The sequence below is a fragment of the Hermetia illucens genome, chromosome 2 (assembly GCF_905115235.1).
Source record: "Hermetia illucens chromosome 2, iHerIll2.2.curated.20191125, whole genome shotgun sequence".
NCBI lineage: Eukaryota > Metazoa > Arthropoda > Insecta > Diptera > Stratiomyidae > Hermetia > Hermetia illucens.
The window spans coordinates 53,838,466-53,857,363 of NC_051850.1; the positions used below are offsets into that span (position 1 = coordinate 53,838,466).

At 34.8% G+C, this 18,898-nt stretch overlaps 1 protein-coding gene across 1 annotated transcript; it reads right to left on the minus strand.

The window, feature by feature from the left end:
- Positions 1–805: 805 nt before the first annotated feature.
- LOC119649585 (protein charybde-like) lies at positions 806–7,719 on the minus strand. The gene is made up of 4 exons (XM_038051790.1): positions 6,957–7,719; positions 4,456–4,912; positions 3,909–4,019; positions 806–3,775 (listed from the first exon to the last, which is right to left on the minus strand). Exons 1-4 carry the CDS (start codon positions 7,030–7,032, stop codon positions 3,691–3,693), a joined length of 729 nt encoding a protein of 242 aa, XP_037907718.1. The 5' UTR covers positions 7,033–7,719; the 3' UTR covers positions 806–3,690.
- Positions 7,720–18,898: the final 11,179 nt, after the last annotated feature.

Genomic DNA, 18,898 nt, shown 5'->3' on the forward strand with positions numbered 1-18,898 from the left:
ATGATAAGAAGCACACATACACACACATTTTCATTTTTAAAAATGTTTATTATTTTTGATCACTTTTTTTGTTGAAGTATTTCTCTTTGTTTTTTCACTTCAATATCATTTTTTCTTTTCATATTTTAATATATAAAAAAGTTTTTTTATCATTTTTTGTTTGTTTGCTTAAATACTAAAATCACTTATGCTTACTACATTTATAATTATTTAATCACATGGTGGGATAACTCGTATTGTGATCAGAGTCATATTATAACATTTACCATATACATATTCATCATTCATATATATATATTCATTAAAGATTTCATTTTCTTCCTTCTTCTCTCTTTTATATAATCAAAAAGAGAAAAACTAATACAATATTGTTTTGTATTTAAATCGATTATATGTACTGAATGCTCATGGGGCATCATACTTTGTTTTCCATTCGTTATTTTGTTTTTCTTGTAAGGGAAGAGAAGGGTGGCGGTTATTTTTTTCACTTACATAACTAAATAATAAAGAGACTGTTATAATTTTTAGTTATTTTCGATATTGTGGTTTAATTCTTGCAGTTCGAAAAAGATCCATTTTCAAATGCGAGAAAAATGATATTTGTTATAAATTCTCACATAATCCATTTGTTATAATTTTCTTGTCCTATTGAAAGAGGTTTGTAATTTTTCTTGATTTTTACTTTTGCTGGTAGTCTAGAAAATAAGGTGGAAGTAGTGAATGCAAGACATAAATTATGATGAAGGGTGGTATAGTTTTCAGGAGTGAAAGTTATTGTAAAATGGATGAAAGGATAGTTCTTGTGTTAAATTTACTTCTTTGTTGGTTTTTATTAATAAATACTACAATCTACATCACATTTTATGACTGATTTTTTTTTTCTTGTTTGTTGCAAAATTATTTTGTAATATACTCTATTATATTTCATAAAGGGTTTTGTATTGATTATTTTGTTTCTGCATAACATTTTCTTCGTTTGTTTTTGTTTTTACCATAAATTTATAAAACGCGTTCTTGTTTTTAATATTGAGATAATAGAAAATTTTAAAAAGACTTTGTTTTGTTGTAATCTACCACTACATATATATGTTGTATGTAGAACAATTGATTTTCGTGATTAAGTTTTCAATGAATATTTGTGATTTTCATTGGTTTATTGGTTCGAAGTTTTGTTTTTTTTTTTCAGTCAAGCAAGTTAGTTTTTTTAGTTTCTTGTAAAGGATAGATCCTTGATAGGGGGTAGTTAGATATTTATGTGTGTTTCTGGCTGTATAAATTCCGTTCTATTCTATTGGTATGCTATGATCTCTGAAGCGAAGTGCGACACTGTAACTGAAATAGCTGTATTTTCCATTTCTAGTAAACATTCAAGGTTAAGACGACTTTATGCAGTAAATACCGAAGCTTATTATCGTTTCAATTGTTTCACGTTTTACGATGAAGAATACCGAATATGAGTTACACATATTTGTTGTACTATTTATTATAATTTAAAACGATCCTACTACCTCGATTTGTAATTTAAGAATATTTGAAAAATATATACCACATTCAATCTACGAATATATACTTTAGGTTGTTTCAATTCTCACCACCAACAATGGTGAAAACCATCGAAATCTTGATTTTTTATCTGTTTTTAAATTTCAATGTAGACGACATATCTAAAATTCTCTTCGTTAATATTTTTTGCTTGATTTTACTTTAATAATTGTTTATTTAAATTTTATTTGTAGAATCTCAGTACAGCCCTCTTGATTTTTTGTTTCAAGTTAATATTTCGAAAGAACATTGTCATGAAAAGAATACTTTGGAAGGATAGAACTGAACAAGGCTTTACCAATTCTTCGTAAGCTTGGTTCCATAGCACATTTGCCACCAAGGTTTCGGTATGCACCAGTAAGAAGATTAAGACTATTTGCTGCTGGAATTTTCACCCAGGAATGTTTGAATGACTTAGCAAATTTGGATTAAAAACGCTTCTTACTTTCATTTTGACAATGATAGGAACTTGAATGCTTTTTTACACACCTAACATCGTATATAATATTTGAACCGAATTTCAAAACGATATGGAAACGCGATTTCAACAAATAGAACAAACTATCAAACACACATAAATAAGTGTTTAAAATCCTCAAAAGACGTTCAAAATTTTGTCAATTTTCCTTCGTTTTGAAGCCGAAAATTATTCAGAAAATGCTACCGCGCGTTCTTTTTTCAACTCAATGACAATTAAGAGAGATAGTAAATCCAATGAAATTTATTCTTAAAAAAATCTTTAAAAAAACACGAATTCTTTACGTAAAAAACTAAAAATTATTATTAATTCGAGATCATTACAAGTTGATGTAATGAAGTATTGCATCAACTTTTAAATCATGAGAAAGACAAATGACATTGTTTTATGGATAAAAGCAAAACTCAATTACTAATTTCGTATTAGGGTGAAAACAGACAAACTTAAAAAAATACAAACGACAAAATAAACGAAATTACTAAAATGAATGCGCATTACTTTCAAAAATAAAAAAGAAAATCATAATAATTATAAAAAACATGTACTTAAATAGGTTCGTTAATATTAGTATTTTTTGTTTTCATTTTTATCAACTACTTTTTAATATTATAAAATATATAACACAGATGACTTTTTGTTGTATCATATTTTTTTAACCGCCGTATCTCTTCAAAATTGGATGTCAAATCGATTTTATTAGCACATTTAAAGTTCGGCAGATCTGAAGGAAGATGCGGATTTATATATCGATATACAAATGTATATATATTCAAAGTTCTCTCAGCCGTGGTCGTTTCAATTTGTTTTTTCCGAAAATGGAAAAATATATCTTAGGAATTACCCTTGCATGCTATTTCCGAGTATAAATCAATGTTTTCCAAATTAAATGGAATACAAAGGACACGGACGACGGGCAGGATCTTCCTTCATTCTTGCGCGAGTTTTTCTCTTTCGCTCTCAGTATCTTTCTTTCTTAGCAACGCTTTAACAATATTTAATTAATATTCTACTGAATATTAAAAAAGAACAAGATTTTTCGTATCACATTACATTTTTGTTTGTTTATGATCATAATACTAAAGAAATATATATTTATATGTATATATGCTTGTATAAATAAAAACAAGATGTACTTGCTGCTGCCAATCTATTAATTGGATGCTGTGTGAGATAAGGTTTGATGATGAAAACTGATATCCTTCAACACTGTGACGAGGGAGTGGTGCGCGTAGGACACCAGGGAAAATGATTCCACTGTAATGGATGTGGGGGGGTGTGTGATAGTAGTTTAGCTTTTTGTTTACTCTGTTGAGTGCCTATCGTATGTGAAATGATATCGTACTTTTGTATGCCTCATTGACTTCTATATATGTAGAAAAGTTGATATCCTTTGTCGTAGATCTCGCTGGGATTCCCGGATTTCACTTCGAAAGGAACCAACACTATTTTCTTCACTCTAATGCTTTGATGAGTTTTCAACACTTTCACACTGATATAAAAATAATAACGTGAAATTCAAAGTATTCGCGCACGTTTTTTTTTATCTTTTGTTTCATATTTTACGGAAATCGCTCGGAGGGTTGGATGTTTTCTGTTTCTCGTAATACAATTGACGAACATGATGAGGAAAAATTATGAATGATTTTATATCACGCACTGGAACGATGAATTTAATCTGAGAACGAGTGGTATAGCTTGTTTTTCGTTAACGTGAACTCGGGACTAATCATTATTGTACTGCTTCTTGCCAAATTTCTGTGGAGAGGAGGAGAAAAAATTCGGTCATTAGTGGGATTGCCAGTTGAGCGCTTGCCTCTGGTATTTGTCCAGAAGGCTACGATATTTTCCTATGGATAATGAAGCAAAGAGGAAAAGAGGCGAAACTTACTTTAAGAACTGCGGCAATATCGACGTCCAACCGCTCTTATCATGTTTCAGTGTTAAATACAATTCGAATGTCGACACTGTACTTGGGTCTACCTTCATCGAAGCGATTCTCCTGTAAAAATATGAAAACAAAAGAGCTATTTAGAATCGGTGTACTCCTAACAAACATAATAATTAAATTTATGGTCTAAAAATAAGCGCAATATTTCTGAACTGGATCGACCGACAACAAGTATATTTTTATGCTAATAGCGTACTGAGAGCTCATTGTGTTCATTGAAAGCGACTTTGTTGCTCGCCTGCACCAGCACGAAGCCGTGAACATGAAGAATATTAACTTTAATTGATCTAAATAGATCCACCGCGCTGCTATTAAGTGGCCAAGTTGTGCCAATTTATCTTTGTTAAAATCAAATTCAAAAATCGTCACAAAAAGATATTATTAGGCCGACGGTTATAATTGAGTGATATAACTCGCGAGATTTTATTATTTAAATTTAAAATAGACTCAACCGAAAAAAATCAAAGTGAAACCAGTTGAAACTCACCGTGTATTGCTAGGCTCATCTTCAAATTCGATATATACACTGCAGCCCCGAATGCCACAGGGTTCCTTCTCCGAAACCTTAATCATTTCGGCCGCCACCCTTTGCAGCAGATCAGCAGGCAATAATACTTCCGTACAGGCTAGATGGCGACTCTTCGCCGCGCGGAGTTCATCCTGAAGACGAAGTGAGAGAGCATTCAAGGATGCATCATCTTGTCCTAATAATGATGATGAAGTGATGAACTGTGGTGGATTGGATGTTGCACTTGCTGCGGTTGTCATTGTTGATGGCGATGAGTTGGCTACGCGAGCTGCTGCTGCCGCTGCTGAGGGCAATGATAGCGATGATGATGTCGAGGATGATTTAACTGATGATGAGGACAAACGTGAGTTGCGCTGGGATGGTAATGATGTAATATCATCACTTGATCGAGGTGGTGTTAGCGGACTCGTCCAATCTGTAAGAGATGGAAACGTGCATATGAGAAACTGAACCTGAACGAAATTTTTGAAAAAAAAACGTAGAATTAAAAGCGAAACGGGGAAAACCCTACATCTCCATTCTAAAAAACTACAGTTCCTAGACCTCACCCCACTTCCAAAACTTGCAATTTGCCGGGTGCAATGTTCACTTTGTTCGCGAAGAGCTGTTGACGCGACTTGATGCACGTATGCGAAATGTTTGCGATCGATCAAGGTTGCAACTTAAAATATATATTTTCCATATCTACATAAAAATATATTTTATTTCGACCCAAACAATTTCATAGGCTGTTCAACCAAATTGAAATGGACATAAAAATTGAATCATTCCAGGTAGTTTTCCCCCGAAGTCTCCGGAAACTTCCAGAGCATCGATTTCTTCAATGAAACGGAACAAGCGATCAGCCACAATTTCTCCAACCCAAATTATAAAATATTCATTAAATTCCAGTTTTCTGGTTTTAACCCGTATCTTCCGATCGTTGTGAGCAAAACTTCCATATTTTTCTGAATTTTATCTTTTCCTACCATACTCGAAAAGTCTAACATGTTCTTTCGAACAGATAAGATTATTCCAGGCCAAATGTGAAAAATAACAATTCTGGTCTGAGATGTACATCTTTTTTTGGTGGGTTTTCCCCATGGCAGATTGCAGAGTACAACTAAATTTTATCTCATCTTACATTTTCTATTTTCCCCCAGAGTCTGGAAAGACAATACCATCATGAAATATGGACTGTGATATGGAAATCTGATAACTTGGCGAGATAACCAAATTTGCACCGCGGTGCAACAAGCTCCCCTACAGAGCGTAGACAAGTGATCTGTGTGTGCACTCAATGTGCCTCGCTAGGTAGCATTGGAGTGGACCTTGTAATTAATTGGACAAACAATTCGGCACGAAAGTAATACGCTCTGAAGATGAAAAGGACTACCCGACTTTTCTCGCAGGTCTTGTAAAAAGGAGAATTGAATTCCTTCTTCCAGGATGGATACCTGCTCAAATTTTTCATACAAAGGATTTTCTATGTTTTTTAAAAACTAGAAATTTTTTCTGAACAAAGACTTCGAAAGGGATCGGAAGTTCGCTAGTAAATAAAGCTCCCAGTGCGGGAGTCGAACAACACAGAGTTGAAAAAAACAAAGTTGTTTCGTTCGGATCATCTTCATCCCTATCTATCCACCTATCTATTATCTCGCCAGAAGCTACCTGATGTCAAGCTCTAAACTGTGAATGCACTCGTTGCCGATGTATTCAAAGAGTTTTCTAGAAAATTTTCACATAGCAACAAGAAGAAAGGGATTATGCCAGCATAAAGCTACATAAACACAGCACATATATACGTCTATCTACATATCATCATCATATGTTATATAGAAATCATCGCTATGTACATCGGGGCAGAGATAGATTGCCGAGTGGATTTCTGGCTGTGTGGGTACATTGTATGTGACGAAACCAGCTGGTTTTCCAATCTGCGCAAAAATAACACGTTTGGGTACATAAGGAGAGCTCTCTCTCGACTTCAGATACGATCTCTCTCTAAATTTCTCCTGAATCCTCTCAAAGATTCTCCGTCCGGCTAAATTGGGGGAGCTTTACTTAGGACTTGCATAGATTCTATTTTAGTAGATCAAAAATATATTAAGTGGAAACTGGTTTCGTCCGAGTTCTCTGACAAGCTTTTTCTTATTAGAGCGTCGTTTCCCCCGTTTCGAGCGAATATGAGGCGAAGGGAGGAGGAAAAAGTATGTTAAAATAGATGAAAACAGAAAATCAGCTGAGGTTATCGGTCAATAGAGTGGAGGAAGGAACAGTATAGCCATCAGTCCATGCTGATTGCAAGTAGTGGGTGAATAGATGGCATGGACGAGTAATGTAAGTATGAAAGACATCTATCTATAGATGTGTTGGAAATATATCTCCACTGGGAAGTGGAAACAAACAATAAAAAAAGCACAAATTAAGGGAAAGAAACGAAAAAGGAGGAGCGGAAAAATCAAGTCATCTGAACTTACCTTTAATTTTATTCGAGCCTATAACACCGAATTGTCCTTGAAATTGATTTTGTACTGACAGCACTTCCATTTTCATGAGTATGTCTTCAAACACTTCGTCAATTTTGACAAATTTGTATGAATACTAAATGCAGATTGGTTGCACTCTTCTGTGTTTTAATAATAATTATTATTAAAACGTCGCGCGGATATTTGATTTTTAAATTTTGTTGTTGTTGCTAATTCAATTTGTTAAATTGTCCAAGTCCTAGGTTTTATTGTGTTTTAATCTTTTTGTCTCCTTGTGTTTTATTGAAATTTGTTTCACAGCACTTAGATATCACTTATTTTTATACGAAACTTTTCAATATTTTTTCTTCTTGAAATTTTGCTTATACATTTACAAACACAATTTTTTATTCTTTTGGGCCGAATACTAACTTCCACGTAAATTCTCCGCGATTGACTCCAATAGAATTTTCAATAAATCAAATATATTGCAATGCATATATTGTGGTTGTTATATCTTTCTTTACAACATTTTTAGTAATTCACTTCATAATCCGTAATTCCTCTCTTCTGTGCAAGACTTCTTGTTTTTATTCGCACATGCCGCTCTCTGATACCCGTGGTTGTTGAAAAATTTGTTTAACATTAAGCGTCTGATACTACCCGGTGTTTTCTTGTTATACTAATGTGTTGAAAAGGTGAAGTACTAACTCCCTCTTAACTTTCTATTAAACGAAACGAATATCAGCAGTGTTCAGAAGTTACTATTCCGGCCGGCACCAGCCGTCTCCTTTTTATAGTTTTCATCCCTACCACTCGGGTATTGTGCCCGTGTACCCGGAGACAGAGAGATTGTGTACTTTTGAGACATAGAGAGAGCCATGTAGTCGGGCAGAGAGAGCGAGCCCATGTAAAAAGCATAAGCGATGCTATACATAGATTTTGTGCGAGCAGTGTACGATGTACACGGCACAGTAAAGTAGGGAAAGCAAATGCAAAGGGGCACACACAATGAAGATATAGCATCGAACCACACTGGAGTCAACCAACATTCGAGCACATAGGCAGCCGAATGCACTGCAGAAGAGAGGAAATAAGTACGTGACTAACTACGTGTAAATATGTACCCGGCCGATATATAGATATTTTCCTATATCCACTGTGTGAGCTGAGTATCTTATGCCATGTATGAAAAGTATCTTTGCATCGGGTATATACGGTTTGCTGCCTCTCCATGCTCTTTGTTTCAGCTGATATACCCGAAAGAGGTGTCGTTTTCGAAAAACCATTTTCTTACATTATTTTTCCTATAGAGAAATTTGTCATGAAAATTAAATGCCGTGAAATCTCGATTTTCCAAACTATGGGTTCCAGGAAAATCCTATAAAATAATAACTCAAATTTGCCATGATTTAGTCGCCAGCAAGTGAAGAGAAACAAAGCTCCAATTTGTTCCATTTGGACAACTACCGCATTTCGGGAATCAGTTCTGCACTTTCTCGGCATTGGTAGAATAAACACTGGGCAATTTTAGTGTTATTAGAATAGTTTTTGGTAGTTGTCTTTTTAGAAGTATGGGGTGTCTTGAGTCCCTACTAATGTCGGATTGCATGAATCGAAGAGAAATTGTCTCAATCAGTATTTGGTGCTTCAATTTTTCATTTCCGACAAAATAAGAGAATAAGACGCAGTTGTGATTCCACATAAGGAGTCTAGATCCACTCAAAATAATTAGCAGTTAAGGTCCGTTTGAAAATTGATAAAAATGGAGGAAGTAACACCCAAATCGGATACCGGTTGTTGCGCCGTTAATGATGATCAATATTAAAAAGGGGTTTTATTTATGCTGTCTAAAATAATAGAAATCATAACTACTAAGTGTTCCTCTTTGTTCAGGAGTTCTTTAACAACTTGGAAAGAAATTAAGTATAGCGTATTTTCAAAAAAATATTTGTAAAGAATATTCGTCGAATTGTGTCAGTTATGGTTAACTCAAAAATCAGTAACGGATACTTCTGCTTTAAGATCTGCCTAAGCTCGTAGGGGGTGACAACTGGATGATTCCCTCGTGCTTTCTATGGAGGGCGGTAAGGGGTTGGGTGCTTTGACTTTGCAATTTTCAAGTTTCCTCATGAACCCAGATTTTCTTCATTCGACCCAGGATCTGCCTAAACACTTTAAATGTATGTTCTTAATCTATAGGTAAAATGATATCATTGAAGGCAATAAAAACAATATCCATATTTTTTCCCCTTATTCATAAAAGAAATCAATGGAAGAAACGATAAACAGTCATCATAACATATTTTTCCCTTTTTCGCTGACAGAAGTCTGGCCAAAATAATGGTTTCGATAGTAGTGTAGAAATTAGTTTCCTATTTTCATTTTGTATATATGAATTTCTGGGAATATTTATCGCTTTATAGTGCTCACATATATTACATTTTTTCCATTGAGATAATAATAATCGTTGGCGCAATAATCCATATTGTGTGTTAGAGCACTTCATTCAAGACCGTAACGGTACACTACAGTCCACTGTAGGAGGCAATGTGGTCAGCATTGTGCTCGCCCGAGATTATTACCCTGATTTGATTCAGGTACTCATTCACAGCTGAGTCGACTAGTATCCGATGTCAAATCACGATACAAATCCCACTGCCACCAGTGAGATTTGAACCCCGACCTTTCGTCTCAAATTCATTGAAATAAAATTAAAACTAGTTCTTTAATATCAGTGAATAACTTTGTGTATTTATCCAAACACATACTTCAGTAGCTATATGCCACCTTCTTCAGTGGAATCTAGGAGGCAGAACTCATTTTCATTTTATTTCAAAGAATTTAATAAATGCGGCTACTGCAAACAAGCCGTGATCTCTAATTAATATTGTTTAATTGTTGGTTCATTTTGAAGGCTGACAATGTTTTGCTCATTTTACCTTTTAAAGAAAAAAGTTGCAACATTTTTTAAGCACGCATCTGCTTCATTTAGTGAAATGGTTGGCAAGCAGAATAGCTCCAATTATTGCTTCAAAATTGTTTTTATTTAAATATCAATTTTCGGGGCTCTCCTATGTGACCCTCGATATTTCAACCTTTTTTTGAATCTTTTTTTGACCATAATAAGAAATGTGATCTTTTCAATCCTTTTATACGTTATTATCGGTCCTGCGTTATGGCGAAAGATTGGTCATTAATGAATTTTATAATTATTTGTATTTATTTTCTTTCGGTCAAAATGGGTTGCTTTGAAAAAAGGTGGTCGGCTGGTGGGATGCATATCTTCATTTGAAGTAATGACATGCTCTTATTTTGTATACTTGGCTCTATTGTTTCAATCACAATTACAATTTTAGCGGCGGAGTTATAAAGATAAATTTTCAAAAAACTCGTTCATTGAGAATCTAGAGTAAAAAATAAGAAATTCGGATTAGAACTACAAATATGCTAAATAATTGATAAACATTTCGGAATGATCGGTTCAACAAAAGTTTTTTTTGTGCTTGCCATGAGTTGAAAAAAGTTGGTGTGGGATTCGTGTGTACGCCAACATGCCGCGCGCTCTTCTATTTTCTCTAACTGTGTAAATGTTTTGAATGTCGATAAAAAAATCGATTTCTAGAAGCCGTCAGTTCTCCGCTTGAAAATTAGTGATTACATTTTTGATTCTGTTCGCACCCATCCCGCATCACTACTGGTATAGTTATATGATGCCGCCTATACAATATCCAAGGAAATAATTACATAAGAAGATATCAACATAGCTAGAACTTTAAAGCCTAATAGCTAATAGTCGACCTAGCCTGGCCAATGTCAACTTCAGTAACATTACTCTATCCCTTTCAACCGAAACTTTAACAGAGTTCTTAGGGCATAGCCGAAAAACAAACCCATCTCCGTCAAAAAGCATTTTTCAGTGTGGGAAGGCGGTCGTTTTCTCTTAAAATATTTGCTACTTGAGTAAGGCATTCCTTGATACCATTTGCGGACGCATAAACAATGGCATCGTTTACGATTTTTGACATACGGAGTTAGCCCTTTAAATGAAGTTCAAAGACGTCCCTACAGCATCTATTCAGGTGGGCATAATTATTTCAATCTGATTTTTCACATTACCGTTATAGTTTTGAAAGTAACTTCTACTCATATTAGCATGGAGAATATTAGGAATGATTTTTGATTAACATTGAAAACAATAAGTTCCCTGGTTGGGCGCTCTGGTGGTTTTATAGAGTGACAGAAGTATTTCAACATAGTGCTGAACGGAAAATGAATATTGCCAAATTGCAGTTTTTTCTTAATGTCATTCAATAACAGTTGATCAATAATTTGTTGCAGAACAAATTAAAAATGTTGAAAATTAAAGAATTTAGCATTCAGATCCGTTCTGCGGTTGCAACAAAGTTCAAAATGCGGATTTCAGCTTTGAAGGTAGCATAAAGATATGGGAATTCACGACATATATACGGTATATCACTATTAGAGAAGATTAAACTGAACAAAAATTCGTGGAAAATAGAGCTAGATCTAATAGAAGTCAGCTGACTTCAGCAAGGCAGGGTCGAATTATTTTTAGCGACACCAGGGACAACTATTTCCGTAAAAACTGTTGCCGCTAGACCGAAAAAAACTATGTAGTAGATGTAAAGATGAGGAACAGAACAGTCCATAAAAGATCTAGGCAATCAAATTTAAAAAGTTGCATCATTTCAAATGGACCGATTATTTCTATCTCCTATTAACAAGAAAACATTTGTTGTTTGCAAAGGCTCATATTTTCAAAGAAAAATATTTTGTGGATCAATGAAAGTTTCCTCATATTACACGGACGTTATCGTGAGTAACGCATGAAATTCTGATTCTCGTTCGTATAATTTCTGGAAGCCAATTTTAGTTGAAATACATTACCTTTATTACGTACGCCAGCCTCCTGAAATCGCCACCTTAGAGGACTATTCATATATTTTTCCCACTTAGCTCGTCCCCCACTTAATCTGCTCAAGGTTTAGCAAGATAAACTCTCGAACATTAGTTTCATCATAAATAAAGGTGACCCTGATAAGGCCCTAGTTGTTTATCCCCCATCGTATTATCAATCCTTCAACCATTTGAAGAATTTGTAACTTTGTCATATGGTTCAGAAAACTTATTATGAGTGCATTGAAAATGGCCAGACTCGGAAACGATGGAGATGAAAGAAGCGAAAAGACAAACGATTGGCTTGGGTGGAGAAGGGTATAGGATGGTAGGGGTTCTGGATGATCAAATTTAGTAGCAAAAACTTCTCAATTACCTGTATGTAATTGTAGAGCATGTCATGGGCGGCAAAGTATATTCTCGGTCCTTTAATATAAACGAGTTACCCGCATCTCTAATGTTTATTTACCCCCAAGAAAAAACACCCCCGTAAAATGCAAACGATATCCACTTAAATTTGCGCTTAGAATGATGCACAGCACGGGTTTGTTCATTCACGAAGTGGCTTTTAATGTCACACTGTCTATCTATCAAGCGAAAATGTAGCCTAATTAACGAACCGTATGTGGAGTCAGTTGCGTCAGTGTCGTATCCTTCTTTTTACATTTTTGTTAAGCTGAATTCCTTATCTCTTTGCATCATAATGTACGATCACAGTTTTGTGTGTCCGGGTAGCTGAGTGGTTAGAGCACTAGGCTACCGTACGGAAGGTCGCGGTTCAAATCTCACTGGTGACAGTGGAATTTGTATCGTGATTTGACGTCGGATACCAGTCGACTCAGCTGTGAATGAGTACCTGAGTCAAATCAGGGTAATAATCTCGGGCGAGCGCAATGCTGACCACATTGCCTCCTACAGTCTACTGTAGTGTACCGTTACGGTCTTGAATGAAGTGCTCTAACACACTTCAAGGCCTAGATCCAATATGGATTGTTGCGCCAACGATTATTATTATTATTATTAATGACATGATGTGATAAAGTCACCATTACCCGCAAATATACACCCTCGCAGTTTGTGATATCTGAAACCTATACGCAAATCGAAGTAAAAAGTTCCCTTTGAGACTAGTTATTTCATCAATTTTATTTACCCCTCCCGGGGCTAAAAATTTTCAATGAAGAAAAGGGATAAAAGGGAGTCCCTCATTATTTTCATCCCACATCCATATAATTTTCATACCGGCTTGGACTTTTTCTCCACGGGCCAGGTTGACATCATTATGACATCAGGTTCTTATGTACCTTTATTCAAATTGTGAGGAATCTTTTTTTTAATCGCTTCAGAAAACTAAAGTGAGTTATATGGGTAGTTGGGGATTTTGTTTAAACAAAGAAACAATCTCTTAAAAAACATAAAATTGATAGATTATACGGTGAGCAAACTCGGATAAAATTTACTTTTTACAGTAGATTTTTAACCCTCGTATCTACTATTTTACTTTTATTATACTTGCGCATCAAAAACTGCTTTTTCTAATTCTAATTTTCCAATTCTACATATTGTCAGAAACCGGCATTTGTTTTTTTACAAATTATTTTCCAATTTTTCACCACTTTTAAAATTTTTTTGTCTACTTGAATTATTTACTATTTGTATGTTAGCTACTTTTCTGATCTATTATAATTTGGAGATCCCGGGCTCTGCTCCCTTTCTCCGAATTCGTTTTTTGTTTTTCAAATGGTTTTGTTTATTTTCCACCAATTTTTTGATCTCTAATTAATCTACCATTTCGCCCCTGACAACCGCATTTAACACTTTTCGGAATTATTATTTTTTTGCCACTTGCCCAGTCTTTATGATCCCCAATCGGAATCGCTGCACGTGTCTCGAACTGCTGGTCACAAATTTCATTCCTTTCCCTCTTCACATCGTAATAACAGAAAAGGTTTAAACAAAAATATTGTTTTCCCTTCATCCATGCAAAAAAAGATTGCAGGAGACAAAATAATACATCAGGGGTTTCTGAAGGAGGACCCCAAAAATAATAAGATATTTAAAAATTGCTGCAAGAAACAAAAATGAGATCCATTCCATATATACTATTTGTATGCGTTAATGCAAAAACAGAAATGTTTTATAATTTTCTATTCTTTTTCTCCTGTTTACTCCTTTGTGGAGTACAGGATATTTACCCGGTCCTTCCTTTCCTTTTATTATTGTTTTACATTCATTATCACTGCATTTCACGTTGCGCAAATGATAAATCTACAGTAGTAAGATAGGTACAGAGAGGAACGCAAACATCTATGAGATCGAGACATATAAAGAATTCAGCCAATGCAACAGTTTTTTGATTTAGTGTTTTTTCCGTAACTTTTCTATTTTTAAAAATCCTGCAATTCTTTTGTATTGACTTGAACAATTTCCTTGTTAGACCCGTTGATCTACATACTGAGCTAACTATTTCCATGATATATAATGCATGCTGAACGTGTAATTTCATAATTGCATTTGTTAACACAATGGAAAGGTTAGGATGAAATTTATTTATATAGGCTACCTTACCCAGCTCTGTAGAGGATAAATGTTATGAAATAGTTCATGAGAGGAAGTTGGGGTAATATTTCAAAGCAAACCCCTACGTAGAATTGCAAACATAATTTTAAAAAGGATCGAATTTAATTTGGGATAATAAATTTTTGTATAAAAATTCAACTGGAGTTTCCTTTTAATTTTATCATTTTAATTTGAATAAATCTATAACTTTATGTTGTTTTCCAAAAGCATCTACTTCCTTAACAACCACTACATAGATAAACCTTTACAAATTACCTCCTTACAGAATATGGCCCGTTGAAAAGCGATGCCTCCTTGGTATCCTAAATCAATATTAGGACAATATTTCCATAGTTAAAGTATCTTCAGTTAAACTATCCACCTTCACCTTTAATTTCATTTTTACCTTCCAAACGGAAGCTACTATGCATTCTTCCAAGAAAGAAATATCGGAAAACTGTCTAGACTGTATAATCTCGAAAAAGTCCTACATGGCGACAGGCCATTGGCAAAAGATAATGAGAAAAGATATTTTTCTTGACTTGGATCTTCGCAAATTTGGCGGGGCACCATTCTTTGACTATTTTTTTGATATGTTACAAATCCTTTCTTTTATTTTTCTTATGTTTACATGTCTAGTAGAAAGCATACGCTGGCTTCCCCAGGGTAAGTTAAGTTATGACGTATTGAATGATTGTATATGAAACGAATGCCTCCCGAGATTTTATTTTGGACGATTATTCTCTATTTTGCTGCTGTATGAACAGTAAGGAAGAATATGATGAACATGTGTGCTCATTGTGAAATTTGCATTAATTGTCAATGTTGGGATATTTCGCAAAAATGAATTGAAGACTATGAAATTAAGCATGGTATTAATATGTCGTAAATCAAATTGGGTACCTGAGGTTGATGAAACAAGTGAGAAGAGGTAGGCCCCCCGTTTGTCGCAATTCTTAATATACATGGAGGACCACGCCGACCGAATTATTGTCAGTCGCGAGGGCAAAACTACACCTTATTGCAAAACGACGGTAAGATTGAGATAGGCCTGTAGCTCTCTGGTATCAACGGGTTCTCATTTTTCTTTGGGATTGGGGCTATTTTTGCATTCTTCCAGATAGTGGCGAAGTGTGCATTGAGTAGACAGTGGTTAAAAGCAGCAGCATTTTTGAGGACGATCAGGCAGGTTGATTACAAGTACATCCATGATTGTAACTAGTTCTCACTGCTTTATACCTCAAATATCATTTGCACCGCATGGTCGATTAAGCTTTCTAAAGTCACTGCCCGGTGAAACATCAGTAATGGATATTGTGTCCGGATACCATTTTTCTTTTGCTGTCAGTAGAACCTGATATGAAGGACGAATGTTTGTCTTACGACTTTTAGTGCCTGAACGTATTAGCATAGTTCTGTAACAATTGATTCGAGCTGCAATAAAAGTTCTTCATTGAATGTGGTGTTAACGAGGAAAGGTGCAGATGAAAGTTTCGATCTTCCACTTTTCTTGCAAAAATCTAAATATCAACCTCAAGTGGAGCTACTTAGTTCATAAACATCAATATTATCAGGGAAATTAATTTCCCTGTAGAACTATCTGTTGTTATGTGTGCGTAGTAGACCATTTTCCTGGCAAAAGCGGATGTAAAATTTCAAATTATGCATTTCTAGTTGATTTCTATATTCGATAGAAGTGTATTCATTATCCCAAAAAATTGAGAATACATAATTAATCACGGCAGAAGCTCTTAGTACGGTTCTAACTACCTTGCACGAAACATTTTAGAGCCTCGTTCACGAATAAGCAAATTCTGGCTGCTAAACTGAAAAATGCTCAAAAGCTTAAAGAAAAAAATAATAAACGACATTTTAACGTGTCGAGTGTATTACGGTTGGAAAACTGGAATTATTGGAAAATTTTAAAATGTAGATTTTTGGTACACTGTTACACTTTTGCTTAGTGTTTTTTCCCGGTTTTTTAATGCATAAAAAAACGGCTCCATGAATCGCAATTATCCTAGTTTGCAAAATGTAGAAATAATTTCTGAATAAGTCATGAAAATTTCAAAGAATTTCGTTGGATAGATTTTGGGCGACGGTGTCACCCAATTTTCAGCATCCAATTTCAGGAAAAAAGCATTTAAAAATTAGAATGTAATTATTAACCATAAAATCTTCACTGACCATTAGTCCGAAAATTTCGGTTTCGTAAAAAACACATGTAGAGAGTTGGCTTCAATTCTCACGTTTTTAGCGAAGTCATTCGAACGTCGTTCTAGTCTCGGTAACTTCAGTCTTCATTACGGCGATCGATATAAATCTGACATATGACACTTTACCTGTTTAAGACTGTAGTTTTCAAACGACTTGCAGTATCAAAAAAAAGACTGCCCACTATATCTATATATAATTAACGCCAAAAAAAAACGATTCCTCGGATCCGACACACAGGATGATCCATCATACACATTTCAGGTATTGCTACCTTCCGCAGGCGCTGCAGTTTCATTTGCCTGATATTTTACGAATTTTCTTTATATTCGATTTTTTGATTCTTTTCGTGACAAAAAGCACTTGAACCACTGCGCAGGGCTTTGAGGATTTTTGTCGGGCTGGACTTAACAGCCGACAGGTCTGAATGGTCACGGTTGCTACTTTTTCAAAGCAAAGTAGACATCTTTCTGCCTGGATCGTTTGATCAACCCCTAAATATGCATGTTCATTATAGATGGCGCCCAATGTGGGGCTTACTTCATCTTCATTCTTGTCATTTGGCAAATCGGGATAGTCCTTTTGATCACCAAGCATCAACGTTCATTACATATCTCGTGATTATCGCAAAACAATTCATGTATTTTCCTGTTCATTTTCCGATCCACGAAAATCTTTTCAACCGGCAACTCTAATTGTAACTAAAGTTAGCTCTCCGGAAACCAGTTTTATATTTGAAGAAGAGAACCATTTACTTCGTATACTGTTCATGTATTCCAGAGGAAAATATACAAATTTTCAACAAGGGGGTGCATGCTGAAATTTTTTTCTCAGTAAAATCAGTTTTTCTATGTATTCCGCAGATTTCGGTTGGTGTGGTGTACTTTCGGCGTGTTGATACGTGTATTTCTTTTTTCCGAAGCCGGCAATATAAATTATAATTAATTTTTCTTGTCCCCCTTTTGTCCCTTAATAACCCACCCTTTCATCCAGATATATCTAACCACACATCCCTCATCAGATTATTTTAATTTTTCATTTATTTTTGTGATTTTCAAATTTTCTAAAGTGAAAATGTGTAATTTTAAAATAAAAAAATCTGAAATTGTAAATTTATAAAATTAGCACGAAACAAAGAGAAAAATCTGTAAAAATTTTGTAGTTGGAAAAGAAGGATTGAAATCAATAAAATTTATCATTGAGAGAAAATCCAGTTTTTATATTATGAAAATTTTGTGTCGGTCTGCTGTACGCAAGTATCCTTGTGAAAATCGTTTCTGTGGGTTTTCGCGTAGTGCCGAGATTTCAGATGAAAATTTCTTGCTACATTGCATCATTTTCCTTGCGAGAAATTTATTAGTTGGGCTCGGTGAAGTCAACCTTCGAATAGAGATGATGAAAGAAACTGGTTCCGCACCCTTGATGAAACCATGTAAAAATTTTCTTGCTTCAACGAGTTCAGAATCGATTGTAAAACTCAATTTAACTCATCGATGGAAAGCGAAATATTCGTACGTTATCAAGCTTTTGTTGTTCAATCTGCAGAAAAGGATTTAAAGTAGCTTCAAAATAATAGGTGAATTGTGTAGATACTCGAGGTCCGCGCTATGAAGTCAAGAGCAGAAGTTGTTAGGAATTTATCCAATTTCGTATCACACATCGAACTTCAGTTGGAGATTCTGGTTTTAAGGCAAAATCGATATCAAAGGAAATTCAGGTTGAATTTAGCCCAAGTATATTTGGTTCAGTTACTCTAGTGGAACCCAATATTTTAGGAGCGAAAGTTAGCAATGCATCAATCCTGCTCGTTAAAAGGTCTGCAAACAAAATTGCCTATAGGAGAGTTTCCTTCAGAAGTTCTATTCTGCAACTTAATTTACACCAGTTTCAAGAATGCCTTTATTCTAAACTACTATTTCCCAGTGTTGAGTAGCAAAATGGGGAATTTTGACTTATTGGAGACACTCAATCAAAAAATATCTGTGTTCTTCAAAAACAATAAACTTCTGCGAAAAATAGGCCAGACGTTCGGCTGAACATCGTTGAAAACTATAGCCGGCAAAAATCTATTCAAAATTTGATAAAATGGAAAAAATCCAGGACTATCTCTATTTTTTGTACGAATCGAATTTTCCTATAAAAAACAGATAAATTGAATCTAGAAAACAAAATTAATAAGCCTATAAGAGTGATTACCGCTTCTGCACTTTTTTATTTGAAAGTATGATTATTTTCCCAACAAATATTACGACAGATTTGTG

Bases quoted from the DNA above. Each gene is read 5' to 3' on its own strand.
- LOC119649585 (XM_038051790.1), bottom strand. From the start codon at position 7,032: ATGAAAATGGAAGTGCTGTCAGTACAAAATCAATTTCAAGGACAATTC. The intron at 4,913-6,956 runs GTAAGTTCAGAT...CATCTCTTACAG, and splicing joins AGGCTCGAATAAAATTAAAG to ATTGGACGAGTCCGCTAACA. The intron at 3,776-3,908 runs GTAAGTTTCGCC...TCCTCTCCACAG, and splicing joins ATATTGCCGCAGTTCTTAAA to AAATTTGGCAAGAAGCAGTA.